This window comes from Neomonachus schauinslandi, chromosome 13 (assembly GCF_002201575.2).
Source record: "Neomonachus schauinslandi chromosome 13, ASM220157v2, whole genome shotgun sequence".
Taxonomy (NCBI): Eukaryota; Metazoa; Chordata; class Mammalia; order Carnivora; family Phocidae; genus Neomonachus; species Neomonachus schauinslandi.
In genome coordinates this window covers 73,475,217-73,493,074 of record NC_058415.1, presented here as the reverse complement: position 1 = coordinate 73,493,074, position 17,858 = coordinate 73,475,217, and the positions used below count along the sequence as shown (strand labels likewise).

General features: G+C 46.2%; 1 protein-coding gene across 1 annotated transcript; it reads left to right on the top strand.

Annotated features, from left to right (window-relative positions):
* Positions 1–3,873: 3,873 nt before the first annotated feature.
* On the top strand, positions 3,874–14,038 carry WDR31 (WD repeat domain 31). Its single transcript, XM_021691603.2, has 9 exons — positions 3,874–4,061; positions 4,510–4,639; positions 6,331–6,405; positions 7,227–7,371; positions 7,873–7,973; positions 9,425–9,492; positions 10,464–10,605; positions 12,232–12,394; positions 13,878–14,038. Exons 1-9 carry the CDS (start codon positions 3,874–3,876, stop codon positions 14,036–14,038), a joined length of 1,173 nt encoding a protein of 390 aa, XP_021547278.2.
* The last annotated feature ends 3,820 nt before the right edge of the window (positions 14,039–17,858 follow it).

Sequence of the window (17,858 nt, the reverse complement as noted above, 5' to 3'; positions counted from 1 at the left end):
TGAGTGCTCTTCAGATGGGAAATATGGCTCTCTGAAGATATCAGCTAAGAATCCAATCAGTGTTAAGCAAAGCCAATCCATTTATAGCATCTGCTGTTTTTGGTGACCTAGATCTATGGATGGCATCTGTCCTTGGTTTGATGACAATGTTGAAAAACGGGCTATGCTTGCAGATAGGAAGCCCTGCAACCTCTATCTGTCTAGAAGCAATACAACATCCCAAGGTTTTTGAAAATTATCCTGGAGTTTTTTCTGGTAGCATATGGTATACTTATTATAGAGAATCCTGGAATGTCTGAACTAGAAGGGACCTTAGATTCACACTACTTAACAAGAAATGTTTTTGCCATACTGTACAAGCCATTTGAGGTACAAAGATGAATATGGTAGACTTCTTCCTCTCATGGAACACAGTCTACTAAAAATGATTTAATCTGGTGTCCTCACTTACAGATGGGGAAGCTGAGGTGCAGAGCAGGGAATGGAGGAACTCAAAGACACACAGTGGAATGAGGTAGAGTTGGGGCTGGAGCCCAGGGTTCTTGGTGCCACACACAACGTTCCTGTCACTGCACTCTGCTTCTGTACAGTTACCTATCTTGTCCGGAGGTCAATTCTGACAGCTTTTCAAAATGTAGGCTGAAATTCTTCTGGAACACTGTTTTTTAATGGTATCATTGAGAATATTTGGTGAATTTTAGCTGCTGTTCTTCCTGTAGACCATTCTTCCTAGAGCTGGGCTGGTCATGCCTATAAGAAACTCATTTCCTAGGGGCACCTGGGTGGCTCAGTCTGTTAAGCGTCCACCTCTTGATTTCAGCTCAGTCATGATATCAGGGTCATGAGATGGAGCCCTGTGTCTGGCTCTGTGTTGGATTCAGAGCCTGCTTAGGATTCTCTCTCTTGGGGAGTCTGGGTTGCTCAGTTGATTGTCTGCCGTCGGCTTAGGTCATGATCTCAGGGTCCTGGAATCGAGCCCCGCATCCAGCTCCCCACTTGGCGGGGAGTCTGCTTCTCCCTCTCCCTCTGCCCCACTGTCCCCCCACCCCTGCCCGTGCTCTCTCTCGCATTCTCTCTCTCTCTCTCAAATAAATAAATAAATAAATTTTTTATTAAAAAAGGATTCTCGGGGTGCCTGGGTGGCTCAGTCGTTAAGCGTCTGCCTTTGGCTCAGGTCATGATCCCAGGGTCCTGGGATCGAGCTCCGCATCGGGCTCCCTGCTCGGTGGGAAGCCTGCTTCTCTCTCTCCCGCTCCCCCTGCTTGTGTTCCTGCTCTCGCTATCTCTGTCTGTTAAATAAATAAATAAAATCTTTAAAAATAAAAAAGGATTCTCTCTCCCCCTTCCTCCCCCCAAATAATAATTTTATTTTTTTAAGATTTTATTTATTTAGGGGTGCCTGGGTGGCTCAGTCGTTAAGCGTCTGCCTTCGGCTCAGGTCATGATCCCAGGGTCCTGGGATCGAGCCCCACATTGGGCTCCCTGCTCAGTGGGGAGCCTGCTTCTCCCTCTGCTGCTCCCCCTGCTTGTGTTCCCTCTCTCACTGTGTCTCTCTGTCAAATAAATAAATAAAATCTTTAAAAAAAAAAGATTTTAGGGGCGCCTGGGTGGCTCAGTTGGTTAAGCGACTGCCTTCGGCTCAGGTCATGATCCTGGAGTCCCGGGATCGAGTCCCGCATCGGGCTCCCTGCTCGGCGGGGAGCCTGCTTTGCTTCTCCCTCTGACCCTCCCCCTTCTCATGCTCTCTCTATCTCATTCTCTCTCTCAAATAAATGAATAAAATCTTTAAAAAAAAAAAAAAAAAAAAAAAGATTTTATTTATTTATCTGAGAGAGAGCACACACACACAGAGAGGTTGAGTTGGGGAGGTGGGGAGGAGGGGCAGAGGGAGAGGCAGATGGCTTGAAAAGGTCTCAGGAATCCCCATCAGTCCTCAGATCACATTAAGAACTACTGGTCTAGGTCATTACCTGTATTGTCTCATTTAGTGTCATCAGCTCTCACATCTCTTTTTTTTTTAAAGTAGGCTCCATGCCCAACATGGGGCTTGAACGAACTCGTGACTCTGAGATCAAGAGTTGCATACTCTACCGACTGAGCTACCAAGTGCCCCTTATATCTCATTGTTACTACATAATAACCTCATGACCTGGCACACTGATTTAGACAAGTGTCACATGAAATTATTTAAAAACAAATCAGCAAGGGCGCCTGGGTGGCTCAGTTGGTTAAGCGACTGCCTTCGGCTCAGGTCATGATCCTGGAGTCCCGGGATCGAGTCCCGCATCTGGCTCCCTGCTCGGTAGGGAGTCTGCTTCTCCCTCTGACCCTCCCCCCTCTCATGCTCTCTGTCTCTCACTCTCTCTCTCTCTCAAATAAATAAATGAAATCTTTAAAAAAAATAAAATAAAATAAAATAAAAACAAATCAGCAAGCTAGGAAGGTTATGACCTTTTAGAATAACTAAGGCTCTTTTCAAGAAGCTTCACTGGTAAAAACTATTTCTTAGTTTCAAATACACGTTCCTAGTATTTATTATGGTAGAATATGTATAACATAAAATTTATTCTTATCTAGTACATAGACAATGTTATGGAACCATCACCACTGTCTAGTTCCAGAACATTTTCATTATCCAAAAAGGAAACTCTGTACCTATTAAAGTAGCCACTCCCTGTTCCCCCATCATTCCAACCCTTGGCAACCACTCATCTGCTTTCTTTCTAGATTCTGACTAGGGATATTTCATATAAATGGTATCATACAATATGTGGCATTTTGTGTCTAGCTTCTTCTGCTTAGTATGATCTTTTCAAGGTTCATTTATGTTATAGTATATTTCAGTACATTATTCCTTTTTATGGCTGAATAATATTCATTGTACAGATATACCACATTTTGTTTGTTCATTCATCCATTGATGGACATTTGGGTTGTTTTCCCTTCTTGGCCATTATAAACGGTGCTGCCATGAACATTCATGTATAAATTTTGTTTGAACACCTGCTTTCAATTCTTTTGGCTATCTTCCCAGGAGCAGAATTATTGGATCATATGGTAATTCTATGTTTAACTTGTTGAGAAACCTCTTTGTATGTTTTTTTTAAAGATTTTATTTATTTATTTGACAGAGAGAGATACAGCGAGAGAGGGAACACAAGCAGGGGGAGCGGGAGAGGGAGAAGCAGGCTTCCCACCGAGCAGGGAGCCCAATGCGGGGCTCAATCCCAGGACCCTGGGATCATGACCTGAGCCGAAGGCAGACGCTTAATGACTGAGCCATCCAGGCGCCCCAGCCTCTTTGTATTTTTAAAAAAGATTTTATTTATTTATTTGACAGAGAGAGTGAGTGCACAAGCAGGGGGAGCGGCAGGCAGAGGGAGAGGGAGAAGCAGTCCCGCTGCAGAGCAGAGAGCCCCACGCGGGGCTCGATCACAGACCCTGGGATCATGACCTGAGCCAAAGGCAGATGCTTAACCTACTGAGCCACCCAGGCGCCCCAAGAAACCTCTTTGTATTTTTAAAATTAATTTTGTTTCTGTTTTTGCTGATCTGCTAATGCTTTATGGGAGGGTGCATTCCCAGGGCCGTAAGAAGAGGCAAGGGAAAGAAGAAAAGCAAATGAGAGCAATGAATTAGTCTTTTAAAAAAGAAGGCTTGGGTGCCTGGGTGGCTCAGTTGGTTGAGCACCTGCCTTCGGCTCAGGTCATGATCCCAGGGTCCTGGGATCCAGTCCCACACTGGGCTCCCTGCTCAGCGGGGAGTCTGCTTGTTCCTCTCCCTCTGCCACTCCCCCTGCTTGTGCGCTCTCGCTTTCTGTCAAATAAATAAATAAAATAGGCTTTGTTTTTACATCACCAGACTACCATCATCATGCCTAACAACATTAACAGTATGCATTCTTTCCACCAAGCAGGGAGGACAACGTCCAGCAGCCACAAGGGATGCTGCTGGCTCAGCAGCCATCTGAAACGAGCTCCTTCTCACAAGGTTTTGGGGCGGTTCTGTGCAGGGATGGGGAAACTGCAAAGCAAGCTCAAACACAGCACTTATAAATACAGGTACAGCAATACTACATTGGGATCCCAAGTTTTATCATGTCGCATTAAAATTCTCTCCTAAAGAAAGAGAAGGCCCAGAGCGATTGCTGATGACCTTCCCTGAACAGTTAGTTTGGTCTGTTTTCTTTTGGATGAGAAGCAGCTGATTAGCTAGTGTCTGCAGCCACTCAGAGACAGGCCTGGCATCTTTGGGAATAAGCTCTAGGTGAGCAAAGACTCCTGGCTTCTTGGCTTCAGGTTTCCTCTTTATCGGATTCTAGTCCTTCAGTTGTTCTGAGCATGCTCAGCATTAATAATCCCATTTCTGGCAATGACCGTGGGTCTCCTTTTGTACTCCTTTCCCAGATTTTTTCCTCAGCCTGGCCTCTCCCGTAGCCCACGCCTTCCCCATGCCGTGCTGCACACTCTGTAACAGAGGGCCTCTCATTTGCCATCCTGTCTTTAGCAGGCCCGACGGGATTATAGAAGAGAGAACTCAAACTAAATCTTGTCTGGAGTATAGCCCAGCTCACGTGGATAGTGTCTCTGTCGTTGCTGCTCTGAACTCAGACCTGTGTGTCTCTGGAGGAAAAGATAAGGTGGGTCTGTGGCGCTTCCCAGGGAACCAGCTTATTGTGGAGAAGGGAAGAGATTTGGGAAGGAAGCGTTGGTTCTGCGTTTCTGGCAACAATGTTGAGTAGTGTAAAACCATAGGCTTTAGACTAAGGAAGACTGGCTTTAAGTCCCTGCTCTTCCCCTTCCGGTTCCTCTGGGGAGGTCATTTACTGTTCGTGAGCTTCAGTCTCCACATCCATGGAATGAGGGTGATAATGCCAGCCTCACAGGACACAGGACAGTTGTGAGGATTAGGTGACAAGATCTTCAGTGATGTGCCAGATCGCCCATATGCTTTTTATAAATGGCAAGTATTATTCTGACCAAGCCATTTTCTTTCTTTCTTTCTTTCTTTTTTTTTTTTAAAGATTTTATTTATTTGACAGTGAGAGACACAGCGAGAGAGGGAACAGAAGCAGGGGGAGTGGGAGAGGGAGAAGCAGGCTTCCCGCTGAGCAGAGAGCCCAACGTGGGGCTCGATCCCAGGACCCTGGGATCATGCCCTGAGCCGAAGGCAGACGCTTAACGACTGAGCCACCCAGGCGCCCCGACCAAGCCATTTTCATACCCACACACTGACACAGGAGCTATTTGTCATCAAAAGGAGACTTCCTTGGGGTTCCCTGGGTGGCTCAGTCGGTTAAACAGCCAACTGTTGATTTCGGCTCAGTTCATGATCTCAGGGTCGTAAGATCGAGCCCTGCCATCAGGCTTCACGCTCAGTGGGGAGCTGGAGCCTGCTTGAGATTCTCTCCCTCTCTCCTTTTGCCCCCACCCCTGCTTGTGTGCTCACTCTCTCCGTTTTTCTCCCTCTCTAATAAATAAATAAATATTTTTTAAAAAAGGAGACTTCCAGTCTCTTTTATGCTGCTCTTTTGTCAAAATCTCTACACTGGTGAGCATTATGATTCCTCCCTTCTGTTTCTGTCCTTTCCCCCACTGTCACTGAATCTGGTTGCTTCTCCCCCCATATTTGCATCTATCACGGGACTCACAGCTAAGACATTGACAGCAAAAATGTAGATTCTTTTAATTCCTCTCATTTTCATACTGTATTTCACAGATTCTTTTTTTTTTTTTAAGATTTAATTTATTTGAGAGAGAGAGAGAGCGGGGTGGGGGAGGGAAGAGGAGAGGCAGAGGGAGAAGCAGATTCCCTGCTGAGCGCAGAGCCCATCGTGGGGCTCGATCCCATGAGCCAAGAGATCATGACCTGAGCCGAAACCAAGAGTGGGATGCTCAACCGACTGTGCCACCCAGGCACCCGGTAAATTTTTTTTTTTTAAGATAGCAAATTTTTTTAAGTACACTAAAATAAAAGTACAAAACAATTAGGGGAAAAAACTCTAACCCCATGTAGAATTCTACTTCAGCATCTATGACCAGAACCTCAGGTTGAGTCCGTTCCCCTTGTGGGGTGTCTTCCCGAACCCGTCAGTAAGGCCCAGAGCAGTGGCCCATTGCCTTGCAGAGAGACAGCGCCCCGGTCAGGAGGAAAGAAAAGGAAGTCAATGTAGGGGGACAGGATGAAGGTTATAACAATAAAGCCCTAATACAAGACCCTTGACAGAGAGGGAGAAATTAGGTAGATAATGAAGTAAAGGCTTGCTTCAGTTAAATAGAAATTCACATAAAATATTACAGAGATTCTAATGACCCTAATGACTCTCTGCAGACAGTGGTGGCCTATAACTGGAAAAGTGGAAATGTGGTGAAAAGGTTCAGAGGACATGAACGAGAGATCACTAAGGTAATTATCAAATGATCATTATCGTGGAGGGAATTTGGAACTGAATAAAGGAGTATCTAATAGCTCTAGTTAGTAAGAGGGATGGGATATTCAGTCTTAAGAAAATGTAAGAGCTTCATTTGATGCCATGAAGCCCTACTCGAGGAAAAGCAGAGCAAACCATTCCCTTAGCTATGGTTACAAGCATATTAGACATGATTTAGTTTGTCACTAAGCCCTTAATAGCTCAGGTGGTAAATAGAGAATTCTCCCTGCCTATCCTAACTCAACAGGGACAGGTACTGAAGGTTGCCTGTGTGTTTACTGTAGCTAGAAAAATAAATAATAAATAATACATGATAAAATTTATTCATTTATAACTTATGTATAAATAATTTATTATATATAATAATAATTTATCATATAATATATAATAATATAATGATAATTTTAAATAAATTAATGATAAAATCTCTATACTCAGGAAACTTCTAGTTGGGGAAATTTTTAAAAAGCCAAGAACAGTTAAATAAAAATTAATTTGCTAAAAAAGCATTACAGGGCAGCATAAGCTTCCAGCAAAGATGATAGAGAATGCCAGTCTCTACAATGCCCTTCCCTGAAATCCCCCTCAATGAACTGAAAATCGGAATTGAGATGCAGACTCCATCATCTGCTCAGCTCGCAGCGCAGAGTAGGGTACTGACACCCAGATGCAATGTATTCCCACCCCGACAGGGACGGGGGAGAGCCTCAGGCTCTGACACCTGCAGCCCCAGGCCTGTTGCCCATTTCCAAGGCCAATCAAACAAGCACACTGGGACTTTTTTTCTCTTGAGCAGATAGCCTGTATTCCCAGATCCAGCCAGTTCTTCAGCGCCTCTCGTGACAGGACAGTCACAATGTGGGACTTGTGTGGCCCTTCCCAGCCAAGGCAGCAGTTCTCTGGCCACACCATGGTGGTCACTGGATTGGCTGTGAGTCCAGGTAAAGTCAAACAGACCTCTCCCCAACACTGTTGTACTTTCTTTCTCTCTCTTTTTTTTAAAGAGTTATTTATTTATTAGAGGGAGAGAGCACAAGCAGGGGGAGAGGCAGAGGGAGAAGCAGACTCCTGTGGAGCAGGGAGCCCGACGCGGGGCTCGATCCCAGGACCCTGGGATCATGACCTGAGCCGAAGGCAGATGCTTAACCAACTGAGCCACCCAGTCGCCCCTCTTTTTTTTAAAGATTTATTTATTTATTTTTAGAAAGAGTGTGCGTGAGTCGGGGTGGAGGGAAGGGCAGTGGGAGAGGGAGAGAAGCAGAGTCCCACTGAGCATGGAGCCCGACTTGGGGCTTGATCTCATGACCCTGAGCTCATGACCTGAGCTGAAACCAAGAGTCGGATGCTCAACCGACTGAACCACCTGGGCGCCCCCTGTTGTACCTTCTGAAAAGCCCCGTGCCAGGCCCATTTCATGGACCATCTCTCCCTTGCTCCCCCAGACTCGTCACAGCTGTGCACTGGCTCTCGGGACAACACCCTGCTTCTGTGGGACGTTGGGACCGGACGGTGTGCGGAGAGAGCTTCCATCTCGAGGAACCTGGTAGGGACTCAAAGTTGGTAGAGAGTGGGACAGCAGAAGGGAGCATGGGGTGAGGCGAAGAGCCTGGGAGAGAGATCAGGAGATACACCAGGCAGTAGAGGTTGGGGCCTCATTACTACTCACGCTGAACTCTCTGTCAGACCCTGGCCTCTCAGGGTTATCAGGCTGGATGATCTCTTTAAAGTCTTCTGTTCCAGGGATGCCTGGGTGGCTCAGTCGGTTAAGCATCTGACTTCAGCTCAGGTCATGATCCCAGCTTCCTGGGATTGAGCCCCGCATCGGGCTCCTTGCTCCACAGGAAGCCTGCCACTCCCCCTACTTGTGCTTGCTTTCTCTATCTCTCTGACAAATAAATAAATAAAACCTTTAAAACAAATAAAAGATAAATAAAGTCTTCTGCTCCAGAGAACACCTCCACTAGTTCATATTGGAATTTTAAGTGGTGTCCTCATTTATTCCCTTAAAATGTGTTATTCCATATCTGCTCTGCTAGGAGCAGGGTTAGTCCTAGGACACAGCCCCTGTCCTCCAGGATCTCACAGCTTATGCACAGAGAAACAAGCATGACCCTTTGCTTTATGTATAATTTGCCGTGTTTATGAAGACCAATGTTATATACCAGCAGACTGGTATATAAACTCCACAGCCTTTGAGGTCAGTCATACCTGGGTTCAAATTATGGATCCATCACCTTTTTATTTTTTTTTAAGTAATCTCTACACCCAACATGGGGCTTGAACTCACAACCCTGAGATCAAGAGTCACATGCTCTACCAACTGAACCAGCCAGGCGCCCCAAGATCCATCACATTTTAGCTGTGTTACTCCAAGAAAGTCACTTAGAGTGTCAATGTCTTCATTTATGAAAGGGAGAGAATCCTATGACCTGACATGATAGATGTTCCTTTAGTGATCATTAAATATCACTCATGGTCATCTTTTCTAATTTTGAAGACAACTGTCCATGGCAAAGTATGCTCACCCTATGCCCTCCATATTTGTGGAGGTTGCTAGAAGAAAATCCTGTCATCTTGGGTTGTTTTGAAAACTCTTTTGTGCCTATCCAGGAGGGGGCTACAGGGATGAGAAGAAAGAATATGCCCTGAACCCTGTGAGGCCTTAGACTAGGGTTTCAGATAGAACGGGGGGCTGCTCTCCTTAGCTGCCACCCACAAGCAGTTCCCCACCACGTGTGTGCGTGCCTGCATGCATTCTGTACTCACAACTGGCCCGGCTGCTACCATTGCTGCTGCTGATCCAGGGCACGCCGGTGGGCATGACTGGTGGGCATGACTGGTGGGTATCTGCAGAACACACACTCCCTGCAAGTCAAACATACGTGTCAGCATCCTTGAGAAGTGGTGAGGAGATGCTATTTAGCACAGTTTACAGGAATTGCCGTAGAAGAATGCCTTGGCAGTGAGAAGTTTTGAAAATTTTGCTTTTTCCAGGTCACTCACCTGCGCTGGGTCCCCCACCAACCATATGTACTACAGACTTCTGAAGATAAAACCATCAGGTAGGCTTACTGAGCAGCTGTGAAGGTGTTTCTGGTGAAGGTTTGTGGTTCCCATGCTCATATGACTCCTTTCCCCCTCTGCTTCTCCACATTGCTGTGCCTGCCCAGGGCCTTCTGCCCCTTTGCCCCTTGCTGGGGCTGGGGTCTCTCTGACCTGGCCCCCTGGACCATCTGGGTAGAGGTTGAATGGCAGGAGGTGGGGCCAGGAAAAAGCGCCTGTCCTGGATGGTTCTGAAGCAGCTGACTCTGTCTGGCCCCACCCTCGCCCCCTGTGTGAAAATATTCAGATTGACCTCGGACCTGGTCATTTGCTTGTCCCCCTGCTTTGAGCTGCCTGGCTCCACTTGCCACCCCTGCTTGGCGCCGGATGTTCTCAATCACTCAGGCCTCAGGTGAAGCCTTGTCTGGGGAAATGGGGTCAGAATCTGCATCAAGAGAGTCAAATGAAGTAAATCGTTCTTGAGTAGAAAGCACAACGAGAAAGTCTGGATCTCAAAAGAGATTCATTCTACTTAGAAAATAGGAAGAATGAGGTAAAGAGGTGAAAATGAGATGAGAGGCCGAATAAAACACTCCCCCGGGGACCTCGTGGCCCAGTAGGCCAAGGCCTGCAGTCTATTCTATCTGATTCTGGAATGGTGACTGCTCCTCTGGATCATAATAACTATCTTTTAAAAAAATTAAGTCACAGGCACAGAAATATCCTCTTGTCCCTTGAAAGTAGTATCCCAAAGGGCCAAATTAACAAATTAACTTATACAGTTAAGATGCTTGGTCTAAATTCCTATTAACTGTATCTCAAACTAGAAAGGACTCAGATGTCATTCAGTTTGGTTATTTCCTGGCAGCTTTGGGGTCTCCAAGGTTGATCTGGTTCATACTCCTGATTGTACGTAAATCATGACATTCCATCAGACTGGCTGAAGCAGCAAAGAGCCGACAGATTCATATCCTGCGGTCATTTCTTGCAGATTATGGGACAGCCGGGGGCTGCAGGTAGCTCATATATTTCCCACAAAGCAGCATATTCAGACCTACTGCGAGGTCAGTGAGGACGGACACAAGTGTATCTCCTGCAGCAGCGGCTTTGGAGGGGAAGGCTGCGAAGCCACGGTAAGAGATTCTGGGGGTCTGGGGGTCTGGTTGCTGATGAGCAAAGTACTTCCTCCGACCTCCCGTCTGTACTGGGCTACACAGGTCAGCTCTATTAATGGCTCAGGCCTATTCCAAGTGCATACTGTAAGTGAGCCTTTGCATTCCAGATGCATCTCTCAAGAAACCTCCATTAGCCTTGGGCTCTCTGAATTGGTAGTAGACAAAGGGATGGGATGAGAGTCAAGATAGGAAGGTGCTAAACACAGAACCAGCTTGCTAATGTCCCTGCTCCCAGCAGCGCTTAGAAAGGGGAGGGACTATTTGAAGAGCCAAGTGTATTCCCATTGTACCTGTGGTCACAGTAAAGGAGGCTCAAGCTCTTCAGGGAGTTTGAGGCACCAGTGTTGGTCAACGGCCCATCCCAACCCTTACCCATATACCTTTCCTCGCAAGTCATTTTGGATTAGATTGCATTGGCTCCTCCAAAGTCCCTTGGATTCCTCATTGTAGAATATAGGTTAAAAGGGGCATCTAGTCCAAATAGAACAATTAGAGCTCCCATTGTACCAAACATCATATACTAGGCACTGTCCTGAGCACATTACATGCATTATCTCATTTAATCCTTACAACAACCTCATGAGTTAGGTTCTATTATAATTCCCATTTTACACATGAGCAAATAGAGGCATGGCAAGTTGAAATCTCTTGCACAAGACCACACTTCTAGTAAGTGGTACTTTGAGGTATTGAATCCCAGGCTATTGATGTAGCATCTCTTCACCAAGCTAAGCATTTCCAGCCCCTACAACTGACACGGTGTCCTGTGATTTCATTATTTTTCGGACACAATTCAGATCACTGTCCTCTCTGAATGTTGTTTTCCTGAATTACATGGTGTCCAGTGACTTCATTATTTTTTGGACACAATTCGGTTTGCTCTCCTCCCTGAACCTTGTTCTCTAGCTATGGTCTGATCGTGTCAACAAGAGTGGGATTGGCAGGACTGTCACCTCCTTTGTTGGAGTCTCATCTTCATATCCCAAGGTTCAGCATGCAGGCAATAAATCAGAAGGTCTGCACCTCTGTGTACTTATGAGAAGGTGCCCCTAACTGTGGGGTCTCCACAGAAGCCACAGACACCAAGAGGCTGATGTCAGGTAGCTCTTGAACTGTCATAGAAAGTAGGCAACCCTGGGGCACCTGGCTGGCTCAGTCAGAAGAGCACGAGACTCTCGATCTTGGGGTCGTGAGTTTGAGCCCCACATGGGGTGTAGAGATTACTTAAATAAATAAAAGAACTTAAAAAAAAAAAAAAGTAGGCAACCCCATACTGTCCCATCATGCTGTAGGACTTGGAGCTTTCACTTCCCTAACCATGACATTAATGAGGAAGGCAGGGACCCTCCTGGCACATCCTTACCCATGGTTGTCTGAGATCGGTGGTGTTTAAAATAATCACTGGATGGATGGATGATTTCATATGTGGATGGGATGGATGAAGATGAGGGGTAGCTACATGAGTAGGTAAGTAGGGGGATAGGTGGGTGATGAGAAGGTGGGGAGGTGGAGATCAGTGAAGGTAGCATGTATGAAGCTAGAGAAATATGTATGTATGAGCTAGCCTATGTCATTACTCTGCAGCTGTGGGACCTAAGGCAGACTCGGAACAGAATATGTGAATATAAGGGGCATTTCCAGACTGTTGCATCCTGCGTCTTTCTACCAAGAGCACTGGCCTCGATGCCTATAATTGCTACCTCATCGCATGACTGTAAAGTGAAGATTTGGAACCAAGATACTGGAGGTAAGGAGCCTGCTGGTGGTGCTTCTCAAAGACACATGGAGTCTTAAAAGCTTCCTTGAAACTCTTTCTTTCCGAGGCTCAGCAAATACAAAAACAGCCCTGTCCTGCCACTATCCAGGCCCCTGGTGGTTAAGAGATGACACTAAGATACCAGGATTCTGTTGAACCCCTGGCTGGAAGCCATCACTGCATGAGCCCTGGTACCACGTTGTACAGACTTGTTCCTGAGAGCTCAAATATATTTGGCTCTTAGTTTTCTTTCTACTTGAAGTTCTTCCATCAGGTTTTAACACGTGATACTCAAAATGTCTGGCAAAGAAAACAAGGATTGTCATTTTCAGATTCATTTTTTAAGGACTAAAATGAGAGTCTCAGCTCATGGTGGGGGTGAGGTAGAGCAAGACTGCCCTGTTTTGATGCTGCAGCTAAGATTTGAGATGACAGTCAGGTCATAACACTTCAAAGCACCAGAGAAAAAGATGTTTTAGGGAACGCAGCTCCCCAGAGTCCTCAGTGAAATATGCCAGAGCCCACTGCTACTGGCTGATTGTTAAATATTCAGGAGTATTTAATATGGTCATAGTGGGAGTATTTGCACCACAAAGCGTGGCATATGCTATGAGTAGAGGTGGCTGTTTTTTTTTCTTCCTTATCAGTACCCCAGTGCCTCCAGACTATTTTGTGCTGGACCCGGGGTTCTGTCAGACACAGGAATAGTGTTAACTTAGAGAATCTCACAACCAGTCCCTCCTACAGTAATGTTCTAGAAACTCAGCTCCCAGCAGGGGAGGATAGGATAGCCCCCTCAGAGAAAAGATGTGAGATCACGTCTAGTGGTAGGTGAGCCAAACCTGGAGGTGCCCTTACCAGCTGCCCCGTGTGACAGCTCTGGGAGGTTGGGGGGGCAGCTGCTGCCAGGTTCAATGCTCATAAACCTGACACCAGGGAGAACAAGGTCTGAAAGTGCTGCCCTGCCCACCAGATGTGCACCTATAGTTCTCAGAAGAGCAGCCCCCGAGACGGGGATGGAGGGAGACCGGGTCAGCTGGAGGCCCCCAGATTCCCCTTCAGGTCCCAATCTCCTTGGTCTTGAAGGGAGCAAGACCCCAGAAGCCAGCAGCTGAAGATCAGCATCGCCTCTGTTTTCCTCTGCCCTGGCCCCCTGCTCTGTTCTCTGGGTGGGTGGGAACTGAGGGCAGTGTATTCACACGTCCTTGCAGGCGAGGCCCTGACTGTCTGAACAGGTTTCTCAGGGATCCCCACCTTGTTTGGTCCATGTGCCATTCTCTGGAGTTGAAGCCTTGCGGCCGATCTGAGTCTGACCTCCGCGTGGGTGCACGGTCCTCTGGAGCAGGGATGCGGCTCTTACCTGGGTTAGACATGGAGAGCACACGCTTTGTTTACACGGGTTTCTCACAGAGACCTCGCGTCCCATGACGCTGCGCCCTTGGCCTGAGCTGCTGGTTCCCTCTTCCTCCCCCAGCCTGCCTGTTCACCTTGTCCCTGGACGGATCAGGACCTTTGACTTCCCTGGCTGTTGGCGACACCGTCTCCTTACTGTGTGCAAGTTTCAGCAGAGGAATTCACCTGCTCAGAGTGGAGCACAGCCAAGGGCTGGAGCTGCGAGAAGTGGCAGTATTCTGAGGCCAGGAGACACTCACTGGACAATATCAAACTGTGGCCCGTCCTTTCTTGGTGTGGCTTTGTGTTTCCCGGTGATCTCGCGGGGAGGGCGATGTGCGATTCTCTGCTTACGTTCACTCAGAAGGTGTATCAGGGTTAGAAGCCAATTTAAGCCCAGGTGCCGTTTAGAAACATGATAGGCCTCTGTCTGTGAGTCGGAACACGGGGTGGAGTGTATCAGACTGACCTATTCTATGTCTCCACAGAAGGAAAAGCCGCAGGGGGAGAGACACCGTTCAGGTGGCCTCACAGTTACCCAGACGGAGAGGGGAGCGCAGCTCCGTAGAGGACATGGGTTGTAGACATGACATTCAGCTCCAGCTCACCATGCTCCTCAGCAAGGTGAAGAAGTCTGGGCTTCCACTCGGAAGAGCAGCAGAGTGCAGGTGGCGGGTCCGAGACCAGTGCTCAGGCGGCATGAAAATTAGACCCCAGGTGGCTTGAAAAGGCTGACGACTGCAGAGCCTTGCCCCGAATCCTAGCTGTCTGACCTGTTCTGTGCACAAAGAAATGGAGAGTTTCCAGAAATGAAGGCTAAAAAAATTTGTACATTTTAATATTTTTATTTCATTTTATATAAACTCTTAGGGATGACCAGTGTGAGGTGAAGGAGAGTCTGCAACAGCAGTAGAATATAGAGGGGCGCCTGGGTGGCTCAGGCAGCTGAGCGTCCGACTCTTCGATTTCAGCTTGATTCATGATCTTGGGGTGATGGGATCAAGCCCCATGTCATGCTCCATGCTCAGCAGGGAGTCTGCTGGAGATTCTCTCTAAAATAAATAAATAAAATCTTAAAAAAAAAAAAAAAGAACATAGAACAGAGGGATGGACTCAACTGTAGGCCAGCCACTGAGTCCCCCTCGGTAAGGAGGGACTCGGTGCTCAGGCCAGCCTGTGTGGCCCCCGGAGATCCATTCCCAGCATGGCGCTCACAAGCCCATTTTCCTTCCGGGAAGGTAGAGTCCCTCCTGCCTTCAGGAGAGCCCCCACATAAAGGAACGGAGTCCGAGACAAAGAAAGACTGCGCTTGTCTTCTCTGGTCCCTGCCTGTCCCTGATACCAGTGACTTACAGCCATTGTCTTTGTGTCCCTCCTGCTTCTTATAGGGCTGGCTTCCCCGTGGGAGGATCTGAGTTTGAATCTCCACTTCTGCACTCAGCTGAATGATCTTGGGTGTTATAAAATCTCAGTTTCCTCACTAACTAAATCGTACGTTCCTCACAGTGCTGTCCCGAGGACCGGGTAAAACTGTATTAAATGCCAAGCAAGGTAGCGGGTGCTTACAGAGGGTGGCCATAGTTATTTATTGTTCTCTGTCTGGACTAAACACTCTTCTTTCCCTCACTAAGCACATCCCTTCACCCGTTCTCCTTAGATCTTACTTGTAAAGCTTCAGTCCTTGTTTGGCTTCCCTTTGATTCCTTAGGTTACAGATCTTTGAGCTCTGGGAGGACAAGGGGGTAGTGGGAGAGGAGCTACTTTCCTGAGCACCTGCAGCTTGCTGAATATGCTTATTCTCACTACAGGCCTCATTACTCCCGTGTCACAGAGCCGGCGGCTGAGGCCCAGGGACACTCAGTCCTTTGCCCCAGGTTACACACGGAGGTAGGAAGGGGAAGAACGGAGATTTGACAGGCAGGGATACCACTGTACTAATGAGGAGGAAAAACTGAGATTTGAACTGGGGACTGCCCAAATCAAAGCCAGAATACTTTCCTTTCCACTCCTTTGTCTTTGCATGATGTCACAAAGTTCATTTTAGAAATTCATAGACCATGACACTGTGTATTTTCTAGACCATTATTAACTTTTTGGTTCCAAGGAGATCCTCCTGGCCAGGTGCCCAGGAACAGTACACAGATATCTCAGGGAAAATCCTAGCATATCCTGAACTGTTAGTGCTACAGCTGACCCTTCTAGAAAGAAGGCCGGCGGTAAGTCAGAAAATCCAAGGGAGTGGGTTGGGAGGGGGTCCCAAAGAAAGGGAACGGAGGGAATGTACATGTGAGAAAATCGAATGAATTAGCAGGGTTCTATTAACAATAAATTATTTCCTTAAACTCTACACATTTGTTTGATGTAAAAATTCCCTATCTGTGCATTTTCAGTTTTACGTGCCCTAATCAGGTACTCTCAGCACATAAGATACAAGCTACTAAAATGCATTAATTTGCTCATTGGACATTCATTGAACACTTCATTTTAGAGAATGCCCCTGTAAAATCATATAAAGGAATTTTCCAAAGGCAGTTGACCTTTTTTTAGGAAAATATATAATCCCTTGGAATCTGGCCAATTATATATTTAAAATTTGAAGAAATTTATGTATTTCCTTATATAAGTTAAATATGTTTATTTCAGGAGGGGCACCTGGCTGGCTCAGTTGGTGGAGTGTGCAACTCTTGATCTTGGGGTTGTGAGTTCAAGCCCTACACTGGGTGTAGAAATTACCTAAAAAAAAAAAATATATATATATATACATATATATATATACATGTATATATATATATGTATATATATATATATATTTCAGGAAAATGAGTCATGATTATTAACACCTTTTTTTTTTTTTTTGGTAGCTGAAACTATCTTACAAGAGGATCTTTGTTTTTACTGAAGGTTAAAAATGATCCGGAAAAGATACAATTTTGAGTGCTATTCTTCACACATAATCTAGACTATCTATAATTTAAGTCCCAATTTGTATTCAAAATACTGTTTTCTTGAAAATACTACCAGCTGGGGCACCTGGCTGGCTCAGTCAGAAGAGCATGTGACTTGATCACAGGGTCATGAGTTTGAGTCCCACACGGGGTGCAGAGATTACTTAAATAACTAAGACTTTAAAAAATAGGGGCACCTGGGTGACTCAGTCAGTTGAGCATCTGCCTTCAGCACAGGTCATGATCCCGGGGCTCCTGGGATCGAATCCCGCATCGGGCTCCCTGCTCAGTGGGGGGTCTGCTTCTCCTTCTCCCTCTGCCCCTCTCTTGTGCTCTCTCTGTTTTCTCTCAAATAAATCAATAAAATCTTTTAAAAAAAACTTTAAAAAATAAAATAGCTAGGAGCTATTAAAGTATTGTGATACAGTGGATATCACTGGTAGCACAAAAGTATCAGACAAGTCCCCATTATCACTATCTTCCTGAACCATGATTTAAAAAAATTTTTTTAAATTTAAATTCTAGTTAACATCCAGTGCAATATTGGTTCCAGGAATAGAATTCAGTGATTATCACTTAACATCTGAGCAATGATTATAAAAGAAACTTCCCCTGGAGTTTTGAGTTCACAGTCACTAAAGAAATACTTCTGGATCTTCCATTTGGCCGCAGCAGAAATTTAATGTTTTCAACACTGGTATCAAGAGACATGTTTCCAGTCTGTAACAGCCTTGACTTTGACACAGGAATTACAAGTATAGAACTCAGGTCATTTGGTGTTTTTAATCTTTTAACACTGTGAAAAAGGAACTTAGCTATTTCTGGGTAGCCTTGTGAAAACAGAATGAGTGAAGAAAAGCTTCATCGTGAAAAATGCAGCAGAGTGCTGGCTGTTTCCTGAAGTTGGCACCTCTTGGCCCAGGCTGCCCCCGTAAGCCTCCATTCCCAGCTAGGCACGGCTATGAGCATAAATTCTTGTCAGTGGATTGTGAGTGGAAGTGATGTGTGTAACTTCTCCTTTATTAGCTCCAAAGGAAGTGTTTGTCTGGGATTAGCCCTGTGGGTCCCTTCCCACTAGCTGGAACTCAGACTGCAAGTAACAGCTTCAGCTATTCAGA

Coding starts and splice junctions, on each gene's coding strand:
- WDR31 (XM_021691603.2), top strand. CDS start 3,874: ATGCCTAACAACATTAACAGTATGCATTCTTTCCACCAAGCAGGGAGG. Junction 6,406..7,226: donor ATGAACGAGAGATCACTAAG/GTAATTATCAAA, acceptor TCTCTTGAGCAG/ATAGCCTGTATTCCCAGATC. Junction 9,493..10,463: donor TCTGAAGATAAAACCATCAG/GTAGGCTTACTG, acceptor CATTTCTTGCAG/ATTATGGGACAGCCGGGGGC.